General features: G+C 43.7%; 1 protein-coding gene across 1 annotated transcript in view; it reads left to right on the forward strand.

Moving 5' to 3' along the window:
* T265_15545 (hypothetical protein) overlaps window positions 1-12,670 on the forward strand; it is a gene marked incomplete at both ends in the record, with an annotated part of 27,285 nt that overhangs the window by 12,362 nt on the left and 2,253 nt on the right. Inside the window, one exon of the mRNA XM_009178570.1 lies at window positions 11,842-11,963. Coding sequence (XP_009176834.1) covers window positions 11,842-11,963 — 122 coding nt within the window. The remainder of the gene's footprint in view (window positions 1-11,841; window positions 11,964-12,670) is intronic.

The following is a 12,670-nucleotide window of genomic DNA, read 5'->3' on the forward strand; positions in this document are numbered from 1 at the left end:
TTGCTGATCTGTCAGGCAAGCCAAAATAGGGGATTTAATGGTTTTCAGTAAATGTTGGCCTTCCGCTATGCATCCCATGCCGATGACTGTGAGACGGCCGTAAACTAACTTTCGGGCTGAGCACTCCTGTCATTCTTCATTTCCTTGGGTCTTTGGATAGGCGTGTCCAAACTGGGCGCAGAAAGAGGTTTATATTAAGCACCGTTCCCACAAAGATGTCATGGACATTTGGGTATTTGTTCATTTGCGGAACTAGAGTACAAGTGCGAACTACGTTCCACCTAAATCTATCGAGTAAACACTGAACTGAGGTTTAATCCTGATAGATGCGCGTCAACAAGACCAGGACAGGCCAGCTCATCAGCAAGGGTTTAATCCTGATAGACCAGGACAGGCCAGCTCATCAGCAAGGGAATCACGAGATTTGCTGGGGCTTAAAATGGAATTCCACCTCACGGCGCGACCGCATGCCCAAAGGCTGATCAATGCACGAACTAGCTAGAATTTCTGGTGGCCACTCAATACATAACTTTGAGTCTCAGATATTCAGTGGTTCTTTTAACCACTATTCTGTGATAATTTTCCCCTTTTATTATAATATTAGGCCAACGAGTTAATCGCTACGCTGGTTTTCTCGTGGAGAATGCAGTTTCCCGGTCGTTGCCGGCGGATGTGGGCGAGTGAGCCTTTAGGCGTACGACCGTTGAGCGTCGAGTTCAGTGGCCCACCTTCGAAATGTGTTGGGTACCGAAGTGATCTACTCCACAAAAATTTAGACATTTAAGCATTCAGACAAATCAGGCAATCCCACCGATTTTGTATTGAGGTGATCGTCTTCTTTTTACTTAGTATGCTAGTACATGCCAAAAATGTCCGAAGTGAGCTGGCTGTTGGAGCCCGGAAGATGGGAACTCCGGGACACAGATCATACTCGACGGTATGGTGTACCGAATTAGGGAAAGTTATGCATGCCGAGACTTTTGATGTGCCGAAGCTTTCAAAGGAACCTATATTATTCGAAAAATTACCCTTTATAATAAGGACACAGGTTGGTTGACGAACAAGTTTTCGGCAAGGCCTTTTCAGGTGATACAATTGCAAATGTTAAGAAAGCATTATTTAACATACTTGAATGAGTATGGTGTAAAGGGACAAGAAATCGAGTGAGACGACATTGGCTACCTATCAAAGAACAATTAGTTCAGGTCACCAATAGGATGACTTGAGCTAGTCAGCTCGGGGGGTGCTGTAGTTGTATGTTCAGCACAAGGTGCATGTGTGAGGTGCGTTTGACCATTGTAAGTACGACACAGGGACAAAGGATCTGCCGACAAAGGATCGGGTCGCGATGTCGTGTGGCGATAGCTTCAGCCACTGTAATTGTGCGCTGCTGTACTAACCTAGGTTGATCGGCCGGCGCGGAATCTTTGGCTGGGTATCAGGTCGTGTGCAGTGTCAGCTAAATGTTGTATTACAGAGATGCTTATTGTCGTCCTGGTTCCAGAAGCTAACCATGGAGGATTGTGTTCCTTCATTCTTTGGCCGAGTTGCCTAGTCGTGCGTCCGATGTATTCCGCTACGCAGCAACAAGAGAATGAGTAAACTAACATATTTTGGGCGTGGACAGGCACTCTATGCTTGAGGTTAAAGGGGTACAAACGATTGCTGGTGAACCAGGTTCGGAGTGATTCGGCCGGAAAAATTTTATTCAGACTGGTGGAAAGTCTTGTGTTCAGTTGACCGGCCGATATATCTCCGTTAAACGGGAAGCTAATGTAAACTGGTTTCCTTCCAGCTGTGGCTGTCATGGTGTTTGCTTCCTCCCTGTTCAAATGCATTGTAATCAACTTGTCGGGGGATCCATTGTATCTCAGGACGTTGTTGAGAGTTCGAAATTCTTGTTCCAGCACATCTTCAGAGCATATTGTCTTCGGTCTGTTAGTTAGGCTCTGGATCAAGTTTCGTTTCTGCTCTAGCGGCGCGAAGCTGCTAAATTTGACGTATTGATCGGGCCAAGTAGGTTTTCGGTACATCGATCGTTTTAGAGTACCATCGTGACGCAGTTAAAGGCCAACTTCTAGGAAGTGGAAGAAGTTGCTCTGGATCATGTTTCGTTTCTGCTCTGGCGGCGCAAAGCTGCTAAGGTTGATGTATTGACCGGGCCAAGTAGGTTTTCGGTACATCGATCGTTTCAGAGTACCATCGTGACGTAGTTGAAGGCCAACTTCTAGGAAGTGGAAGAAGTTGCTCACATTATAGTACGGATGCGAAAAGCTTCAAAGCTGTGTTTCAAATAATCGGTTGCGTTTTATTAGAGGATACCCTCCACTAGATCAGTCTGGTTGTCTTCCTACCGAACAACCAAGTAAAAGTTGGGCCAAGAACTGCTGATCAGTAGTGCGATTAGCTCTCAGTTAGACTGGATATAGCGCCAAACATCCTTCAATCACAGAAATCAAAACACATAGTCACGTAATGTTGACAGGTTCCTCGAGTGACGACCAATTAAAAAGAAAGTCATCTTATAAAACCATTCTTTCTGTGAAATACTCATGGATTGCTGATGTAACGGCGATACTAAAAATGTGACAAGCATGAGAGTAATATGTTCTCTTCCCGTAAATTTGCTTGAAAAGGGAGATATTTGCGGAATTTGTGGACTCGCTTTGTACCATTTGCTTGCACTTAAGCAACACTCAATGAATATCCAGAAACCTTCAGCATGACACGTTTAGGCGAAGCTGAACTTTTAGTTTTCCTAAGTAAGTTGCATATGAGAGGTTTGCTTTCCTGTCCAATAGACTGTAACTGGTCGGTTGACATTTTTTAATAGATTACTCCGCAGGGAAGGCATCCTTCCTTTTAGTTGGTGTCGTGATCAAGTTAAGGATCATGTTTCCGTGGCCACAACCCTTTGAGGGTGGGGATGTTCGAAACTTCCTGGAGGACTTTGAGGAGGTCACGCAGGCCACCAGACTGGACGCCGACCGGAGTTAATGCGCGACGCTGAAGATCCTCCTTAGTAGCCGGACAAAGGCGACACTGGATGCGGCCAGAAGAGATTCTTGGAATATAGACTGGTCCTCCGTGAAAGAAGTCCTTCCAGCGGAGTTCCACACGCCGGCCGACCACCCTGGTGACAAGCTATGGCGCAATCAAGCTTGGCGGTTATCCAAGCACTGCAGTGAGGCTTATCTGCAAACAAATGAAGCCAAGACACAGCTCGCGCGAAGTTCGGTGACACGGCTGGGTCATAAAATGGGCCACGGAGAAGTTAGCTTACTGTCAAAAAATTGGCAAAGATCAAGTATCGTGCTGCTTTCAATTCAAAGCGGTCTCTACGAGCAGCATATTACAGCCGGTTTGTTAAGGATTTCAGCATTAACGCCGCAACTTTACGACTTGCTTGGGCGAAATAGGAAATTCGAGTGGACCAGAGAAGCGTTTGAGTGTGTCAAAGCGCGGATGTTGGACCAGCAACTGACCATCAAACTGCCCAGGTTCGGGGGGATGTTCACGGTTGCAACGGACGCTAGTGATCGCGGTATCGCCGCAGACCTAAAGTAGAGGAATGGGGTTATCGAATGTGCCAGTCGTGTCCCGACTAACGCTGAACAGAAATACTCGACCATCAAGAAAGAATGTTTAGCGATCGTCTGGGCTCTGGATAAATGGAGCCATATATGCTTAGGCAATGATTTCACGTCGAAACCGATCCATTCATTGCTCAGCAAAATCTGGGTATCAGACCGCTAAGGATGGCACCATACCACCCTCAAACACATGGCCCAAACGAACGTAATAACCGAACGATCAAGGAAAGGGTCTGGCCAAACTAGGTAACTGGGTAGTGAATTGCCGATGGTGTTGCTGGCTAATCGTGCACCCATTCAACCAACCACAGGCAAGTCCCCGTTTATGCTGATGTACGGTCGAAACTCGCGCCTTCCGTTTTATCAGGAAATTGGCTTGTGGCCGCTAACACGTTTGACTCCGGAGCAGCCAGAGGCAGAAGGAAGGGGGGCTCCAGAAAACTTAGCAGCCGTTCAGGAAAGGACTTGGCAGAAAACAGCAAGTAGAAAGGTACGAACATTCCCCATAGGCATGAAGGTCGAGTGGAAGGATCGCCAGAATCCTGGAAGGAGTGGACTGGGGTCGCGGAATCCAGGCAGTCGATGGCGGGGTCCGTTTGTCGTTACCGAATGCTTAGATTACGTCTATACGATTCAAGATTGCCGGGGACCAAGAAGAGTAAATGGGACGCAGATTCGTAAGCGGCATGATACACCGAAAAGGCGGCCGACTAGATCCGCTGCAGAAGCCGACCGGACGGAAGTACATGAAAATCGATGGCATGTGAATGACCTTTAAAGGGTAGATGTGTACCGGTGATACTACTGATAGGAGGCGTGTGATTAGTAAGTTCTCTTCTTCTAAACGCGCTTGAAAAGGGAGATCTTTGCGAAAATTGTAAAACTCGCTTTGTACCATTTGTTTCAACTTGCGCAACGTTCAGTGAATATCCAGGAGAATTCGGCAAGACGCGTTTAAGTGAAGATGGATGTTCAGTTTTTGTAATTGGGATGTATATGTGAGTTGTACCTTCTTGTCCAATAGTCTGTAACTGGTCAGTTGGCATTTTGTAATAAATTACTCCGCAGCAAGCCTACTTCCTGTCACTGATATTATAAACAGGTTGGGACAGTTCCAACTGGGATACACGTTTTCACTATGACGTTTTGATACCAAACTCAATGTCCGCGTGGACCAAAGGATTTTTAAAGGTGCTCATAAAGCCAGCAGGTACGTGAAAACAATTTTGTAGACTCGGGTTGCTGCCCAGTAATGCCTGAATCGCATGAGTGCTAAACAAAATCCTAGAAAACACCACAAATCACCATTGTGCACATATTGTTGGAATAGGTTTGCACAAATGATCAGCCATTGAACAAGCTGATCAAATGTTCGATCATACCCTGATTAACATAAACTTTGTACCGCAGACCTATTAGATATGTAGTGGATAGTTTTTTTCACACCATCGTCATACATTTGTATGGCAAAGTTCGATTAACAGGAGACGCACAGTATAAAATTCCAGGCACATGAAGCTTCAAGTAAGCCTGAATATGATGCACCGTTTTTTGCTCCTTATTGCGTTCTTGTTCTGCACCGACCACGTTGCATGGTTGGGAGCCACCGGTGTCCACAATTGGTCATCCATATTTAACAATAATCCGTCAAAGAACTGGGTTGTCCTGGTCGCTGGTTCCAACACCTGGGTGAATTATCGACATCAAGTATGTTTCCGTTGGTTTTTTATTGGTTTGAGGCTCAAACGTCCATCTAATTTCCATAAGAAAGGGTTTTCAAACTTTGCATTAATGGTCACCAAACTGTTGTGTCTTACATATTTTTCCCCATGGCTGTGACATTTCACTCGGAAAGGCGGTGGATAGAATCCACATCTAACGGACACACTAATGAACACACTAATGGACGCACATTTCGTGCCTCTATTCGTTTTCGTCGCTTTTTCCTTGTCATAAAAGGATATTGTGTTTTGGCTGGGGTCGATTCTACGTTTCTAATGAACTCAGATGTTACAGATGTACATAGTGTGATTCACGTCAATCGGAATCCGACTGTCGTTGCCTTTATGTTCCTATTGTTGAGTTATGTTACGAGAAATCACTGACTGTGCGTGGAATGTATGGTGTTGTATAAAACACGAAGTCGACGGTTTTCAAGCCACCACTAATCATTGTGGCTTCAGCATATTTAAGGAACGCTCCCAGGGTCCTCAGTAGCATAGGCTAGAGTAACCTGTTGTGTAAGCCAAGTCTCGGAAATCTCAACGAAAGCCACTGACTTACCCAGAACATTGGCTGTTACAGTGAAAGCCCCGGAATTGCTAGGCAATATGACCAAGGAATTCTATGCTGCTTCGTGCGATCAAGTAGCGCGCACAGCTACGGTGGGCAGGTCGTTGTTCTGACATTTGACTGAATGTGGAACTGTGGTCCACACAAGCCCTTCCAGAGTGGAATCATGCTTCCCGTTTTTTGGGATAATTCATCCAAATGCTGTTGTGGTAACTGATACTTCACCAAGTATGGATTATCCTGCACACTCTGCTTGCCTTATTTGGCCTCCATGCCTCACTCTACCTATTATCCTTAATTCACTTGTCATTTGTGTTCTCATTCAGGCGGACGTTTACCACGCGTATCGAGTCATGCGCAAACACAAAGTTCCAGCGAAGAATATAATCACCTTCGCCTACGACGACATTGCAAAAAATCCCAAGTAAATATCGCACACAATTTTTGCTCTATGCTAATAAATAGAGTGTAGAAAACGCACTTCGTTATTTGGCCTCAAAACGTCTCATGGTTGTTACGTATTTCTCATGTATATAGTTGTTGAATTTGAGTTGCAGACAGTTATTGGGTTTCATGCATCACTTCAGATGTCATATCAGATTTTATTTTGGTTGATGTGTTTTAATGACTGTATTGCCATAGAACCCTGATGCAAGCAGCACATTCTGATGATGATGATGACGATGATACTGATTTGTATTCGTTTGAGTACTCGTTTTCCTAGCCTGAAATATAACCATTGATATATAGATGTCCTTCGAATGCATCAGCCGGCTGATGAGTTGGCGAAATAATAAGCAGAAAATCTAGTAAGCTAAACATTTTGTAATGCAGACGAACCTTCTAAAACCTTCTAAAAGCATTAAACTTTGGTTCTTTTGTGGAGACTGTAATAATCGTAAGTCGTTTATCGCTTAATCGTTCGTTCGCCTGTAACATCTTGAAGGTGCCTAGCTGCCATGACACACGAAATTTGCAAGAGTTCTGGAATACTGCCAGATTTCCCAAGCCTAGACAGATGTGGTCGGGAGGCACAAGACCCACTGCTACTTGTCATTCTTTTACTCCAGAAACCCGTTTAAAGGCAAAGTGTTCCATGACTACGACCACGAGGATATCTACAAGGGTGTGGTGATTGACTACACTGGAAAAGTAAGTCCGTGTTCCGGTGCGCAGCAATCAAGTGAATTCCTGCATCATTTTACCATGTACCACAAGGTGTGGTACACAATATGAACCCTGGGACAGATTAATCAGTTTTACTATATTAAAGAATGATAAATCCACTTGGACGAAAACCAGTCATAAGGTCATGGAGAACTCTTAGGCTGCACATGACCGAGTTCACCCTTCTGCTTTTGGACTATCAAGTGGGTTGGCGTTCTTGTCAGAAGTACCACGAAATGTGCACGAGGTCCGAGGGTGCACGAATAATTTATCCGGGGAAATATACTGTGATATCCCGAGTGATGCACCAACAAATCCAAGCAGAGGGTTCAGGACAGCACATTCAGCTAAAGAAAATCATAGATAAGAGATGCTAAACTGTGATTCAGTTGAGTGATGACGGGTGATACTTGTTTAAAGATAGCGGCTATTGCTCACGTATGTTGCATTCCTTAACTACTGAGGTAGAGGAGGGCAACTTGGTAGTGCTTCCAGGTAGTCCACGTTCAACTCAACTATCAACCTTAGTCTTGAGGAGTAAATCCAAATGCCATGCTTCATAAACACACCAACAATCGAATTATTCAGTTTTCTTCACACAGCGATCATCGTGAATAAAATATGATTGAAGTTGGAGGGCACATCTTAGATTTTAATTATTTCTTAGGGTGAAAGTGGATGGTTACTGGGAAGAGAGTGAGTTTGAGGAACACCACTGTCGCTAGTATAATCGGTCATGCATGTTCATTCGTTTTAGGATGTCACACGGGATAACTTCGTAAAAGTATTAAAAGGCGATGATAAACTTGAAGGCCAACAAGAGAAGGTGCTAAAAAGGTGAGTTGGCGCGGCAGTGGATACTTTTTATGCACATGCTGGTCACAGCCAGATTTCTAGTTTTGCAGGTCACCATCTTCGGATTTACGAAATGCGTGTTTAGTGTTCTCGTAAGTAATTTGGTACATAATCTCTTCGAGTAAACTTCACTCCACGGGAAACCCGGTTTACCCGTTTCTGACTTTTGCTCATTATTAAATCATAGGCATCACTCGCCACTGTACGGTAGTTTCAAAAATATTAAGATATGCGCAGTTGGGAGTGGTCAAATATCTGCTTGGTCTTGTACAACGTTGGGTCGGTCGAACTTGGTTTGCTCGGAATCAGGAGTTATTTAAATCACGGCGTTGAACAACGCAAACAAACACTGTTGAATGAATAGTCTAAATCCACGTCTACCTGCGGCCCTCTCGATTTATGGCTGTCTCCAAATATTTATCGCCATTCACCGGTAATTCCCTCAGCTTTTAGAATACCTGTTTCAACATAGGCTCTGTGTGGTTTAGTACCGTCAAAGTTGTTCTTGCGAACTTCTTCCCACGCCTCCGTGACCCGCACATGACGAGATGGGAAGCGTCGGCATACGGAAACAAGCCAGGAAACGAGGCAAATATTTGTTCCCTCGCAAACAATAAGTCTCTCAAACGGTCATTTATACACAGTTTGGGTTTGCAATTGCGACGAAATCCGTAATCACCCGCTCTTTGTGCGTGTTTTCTGATCAACCGGTGTTTCGCACAGGGACCTGCGATAGATGTTTTTGGACATATTCCCAGCTCTCGTTAGCCGATGTTTCTCGTTCGCATTTTGACAGAAAGCTCCTTGATTTAAAAGGTTTTGTGAACACTGATTGTTGCGCCTTCTTCAGGAGCTTTGTGTTGGTTAGTGGTCTGCTCTCATTCAGCTTTGCTTCCGGGAACTTAGTGTCTCGTTTTCTTTTCGTTCGCCATTCCAAGGCGGTGGTCTTGTAGCTGTTCATATAGGCCTTATTCTGAGGTTTCTTCAGTCCTCACAATAACTTGTTGTGGGGAGTTCCCGTATTCACCCTTCCAAAGCACTCAGTTTGACAAACGCTCATCTCTGAAATCGCCCGCAAGTGGCAATAAATCTGTAGCACTTTATTTGCTGTCGCCTAGAGTATGAAGTTTCCGTTGCCTATCACGGACATTATATCCTGTTGTAGCAGGACAGTTTGCTAGGAAACTACATTTTCAGACAGAATATTTCGTTGCGATTTTCAAAAGAGATATTTTTGGTACTTGATATATTGTGAGTCTAATCGTTTATATTTTGAAATTTGTCTAACGTTGTACAAAGATTTATCATGGGTGAGCTCGACGTTATCTTTTTCCTTCCATTTTTGCACTATCTGCAACATATTAGAAATCGGTAACTGATCAATCAGACAATGAACAAAGAGGTCTTCAGACATAAACTACTTAAAGCAGCAATAGGATTCAGGGGATTCCAGCCACAACGCAGCACAGTTCGAAATCGACCATTTGGACCCCGAGAAGTGTATGCTCCCTTCAGCCAGTCACAGCCGTATAAAATCAGACAGGTATGGAGTAACTTCGACCCAACCACTCACTCATAATATCACTTCGGTTGGTGATGAAACATTTGCAAGCTGATCACTGCTAGCAGAGAATGGATGAACACCATCTTGATCAACGATCAGCAAACAGAAAATTTCCAGATCAGTTTTAGATAAAAACACACGGCTTCTTGGATACCCATGTTTGATATGCAGGATCGCCTCACCTTGGTTATAATATTTTGCGTCAGTAGTGTATATATTATGTAGATATTTCATTAAGCAGATGTAATCATGCTAACAAGAACGTCTTTTCGAATGAGCTGAGTGTGACTGTTCCAACGGCAAGGCGATGAGACTAGCTAAAGTAGAAAACTGCTTCCAACGATCTCCATGCATTGAACTCCATAGGAATCAACCAACAGACTTCCAGATAATCGAATGTTTATCCCCGTATTCACGTGGCCATGCAAATAGCAGATTAGTGGAAATTAATTCAGCTACTGATTATACACCGTTGGAAGAGCAGCAGCGAGCACAAATATGCAAAAAAAGTAGTCAGCTAGCCGGAGGAATATGACGCAACGGAACGATGCACTCCTCAGTTGATGGAAATCCTGTTCTTCTTGCTTCTATTCAATTCGGTCACATCTTTCTCTGAGGCCTGTCGCGACTACAACGCGGCTAGTCGTTGTGAATGTTGGTAAGATAATATTGTCTGCAAAACGTTGCATATGTATCAAGAGAACACTGAATTAGAAATGCTAAAATGCGACGGATGGTTTTTTACGGGTTGAAAAGGCTTACGTAAACCTATGTTGGCGCATTGATATCGGTAATTCTTTATAAAAATAATTCATGGTCAAGCTGTTCTACACACCAACCGAAAAATGGAACACAGTGTGCAAAGTTCGGAAGTCAATTTCAAGAGTGACATCCCCAGGAATTCAAGTTTGTTAGGTCTCGTCAAGATGACTTAAATTCCACCGTCACATTCTGTTTTACGAAGTTTAAGGTCGTCGGATACATGTTTTTGCGGTCGATCCATTCAGACTGCTGAGCAAACGTAGATACCATAAACAAAGAAGCTGATCGTATAAGGTCATTCATGAGGCGTAGATGATACGAAGAGCGCGTCAGCCGAGTTCTTCCTGACAAGACAACATACTGCTTTTTGCTTCTAGAGGGACAGCACGAATCTTTAATTGTATGAAGTTTGTGTATTGGGAATCATCATTGGTGCGCTTGATAGATGCAACTTATAACCGCTCGGCCACGAGCACCAACGAACAGCCTGATTTATCCGCACTAAGTCAGGACATAACATCGCTCATTCTTCAACCATGGGATCCACATCACTGGCGACTGACACATCGAGTGACTTATCTCGAGCTCACGAGAAATTTTCTCCTTGCCTTGCGACAGCTGTATGCCATGGAGTTGAACGACACCCTCGCCTACATGCATTCAAAAAAAATGTTCAACAAATTGGTGCTATACGTGGAGGCTTGCTACTCTGGCTCTATGTTTAAAGATGTTCTTCCTTCAAATATGGGAAGTAAGTAGCGTGAATTTCTGGCTAATTCTGTGAAATAGCATTCATATTGTCAATCACATTTGGCTTTAAAGCTGCGTTGACTAGTAAAACAAAACGAAGCTTGGGAACCCAGCTTGGTTATGAGCTTGGTTTATTCTTGTTCACATCACGATTTTTGTATGGAAGTAGGCCATGACTCTACGCAAGAAGCATTTAGCCGATGATAGCACAAAATCCAGCCTCCATCGATTAATGTCGTTTTCGCTGCTGAGCCAGTTTGATATATATTGTGAAAATCATTGTGTAACCGTTACAAGCCCTGCGATACCTTGGTGTCTCTTTGCAGGAACTACCAATGCCAAGTGTAAAACTTCATTGTATATTTTTTCAATGGATCGTGGGTCTTTTGTAAAAAGTACACTTCAACCCACGAAAAACAGGTTTTATGCTTATGGCGTGTCTACCTTTGACCGTTCTCGTTAGTGATCTTTTTCCAAGGGGTTTTACCGTAGATACAGGTTATATGTTTACGCGCTTATTTGATTTTGACGGCCCGACCCAGGAAAACCCATATAAATGTCTCTTTTATGAGAGTATTTGGCAAATTCCGCCCAGTCTAGGTTCCAGTCTTGATTAAATTTTAGGGAATGTCAAGGACTGCATCTACCTGATTCTCCACAAGAAGCACAAAAACCATTATGTTCTGTCAATGAAATTCCAGCGACTTTTTGAGTAATGTGTTAGTTCTGCAGGTCTTGCAGCTTCATTATTTCTGTGAGTCACACGATCCGTTCATCGATAATTTACCCCACTAATACACACATCGTTGATATTGACCCACGCTTTTTGTTCTGTTTTGTGAACCCCTAAACCTGCAGTCTACGCGACAACATCAGGCAAGGAAAATGAAAGATCCTACGGCATTTTTTGTTTTGACAAGGACATTGATGTTTGTCTAGCGGACGAATACTCGTATGCCTGGGTTTTAGATTCGAAATACGTAAGTTTCAGCAGAACTGTTGCAGATAAGCCTGTCAGTTGTGGATGGGTAGTCCGGTAATATTCATTAGCCAGTGTTAGTCCATTTGATTTTCTAAATCTTCTAATTGTTGTTTTTGAACATGAAGTGAATTTATGACAATTCAGCCATCATGGCCGTCTGGTGGCCCTGAAATAATCGAACCGTTGGTTGTATGTCCGGAATTTCTCACTATCCTCCCAATCAGGTTCGCCTTTGATCTTCCAGAGGAATATGGAAGAGACTAGCAAAAGTCTGGGTGCTATCAGTGTAATTCGCACTCTACGATGGATACCGCCTGCTTCCCAACGTGACTGTGCTTGAATCGATGTAATTGGAGTTCTTGTTATCATTTTCGCCTGACAAATTGTCTAGAGCTCTAGGCGCATCGGAATGAGCGTGGTAGGCCAGCACCAAATCCTTTCTCCATCTATGTTGATTCTTTTCTTTTGAATAGGGCTTTAAATGGATACTCAATGCAGTCATGGAAGCGTCAATGTTTAATGCGGATGTTTACAGTGATGACGTTGATTTTGTCGATGATAACGAAGCTGATGATGATAACGATGATTATGATGCTGGTGTATCTTCTGAACGCCTTCGTCTCAATACATCTGTTGAAATGAATCAATATGCCAATGGCGTTCATGCTGACAGTTCCTATCCAGATTGTGACTTGGTCTAGGATT

The sequence above is a fragment of the Opisthorchis viverrini genome (genome assembly GCF_000715545.1).
Source record: "Opisthorchis viverrini unplaced genomic scaffold opera_v5_589, whole genome shotgun sequence".
NCBI lineage: Eukaryota > Metazoa > Platyhelminthes > Trematoda > Opisthorchiida > Opisthorchiidae > Opisthorchis > Opisthorchis viverrini.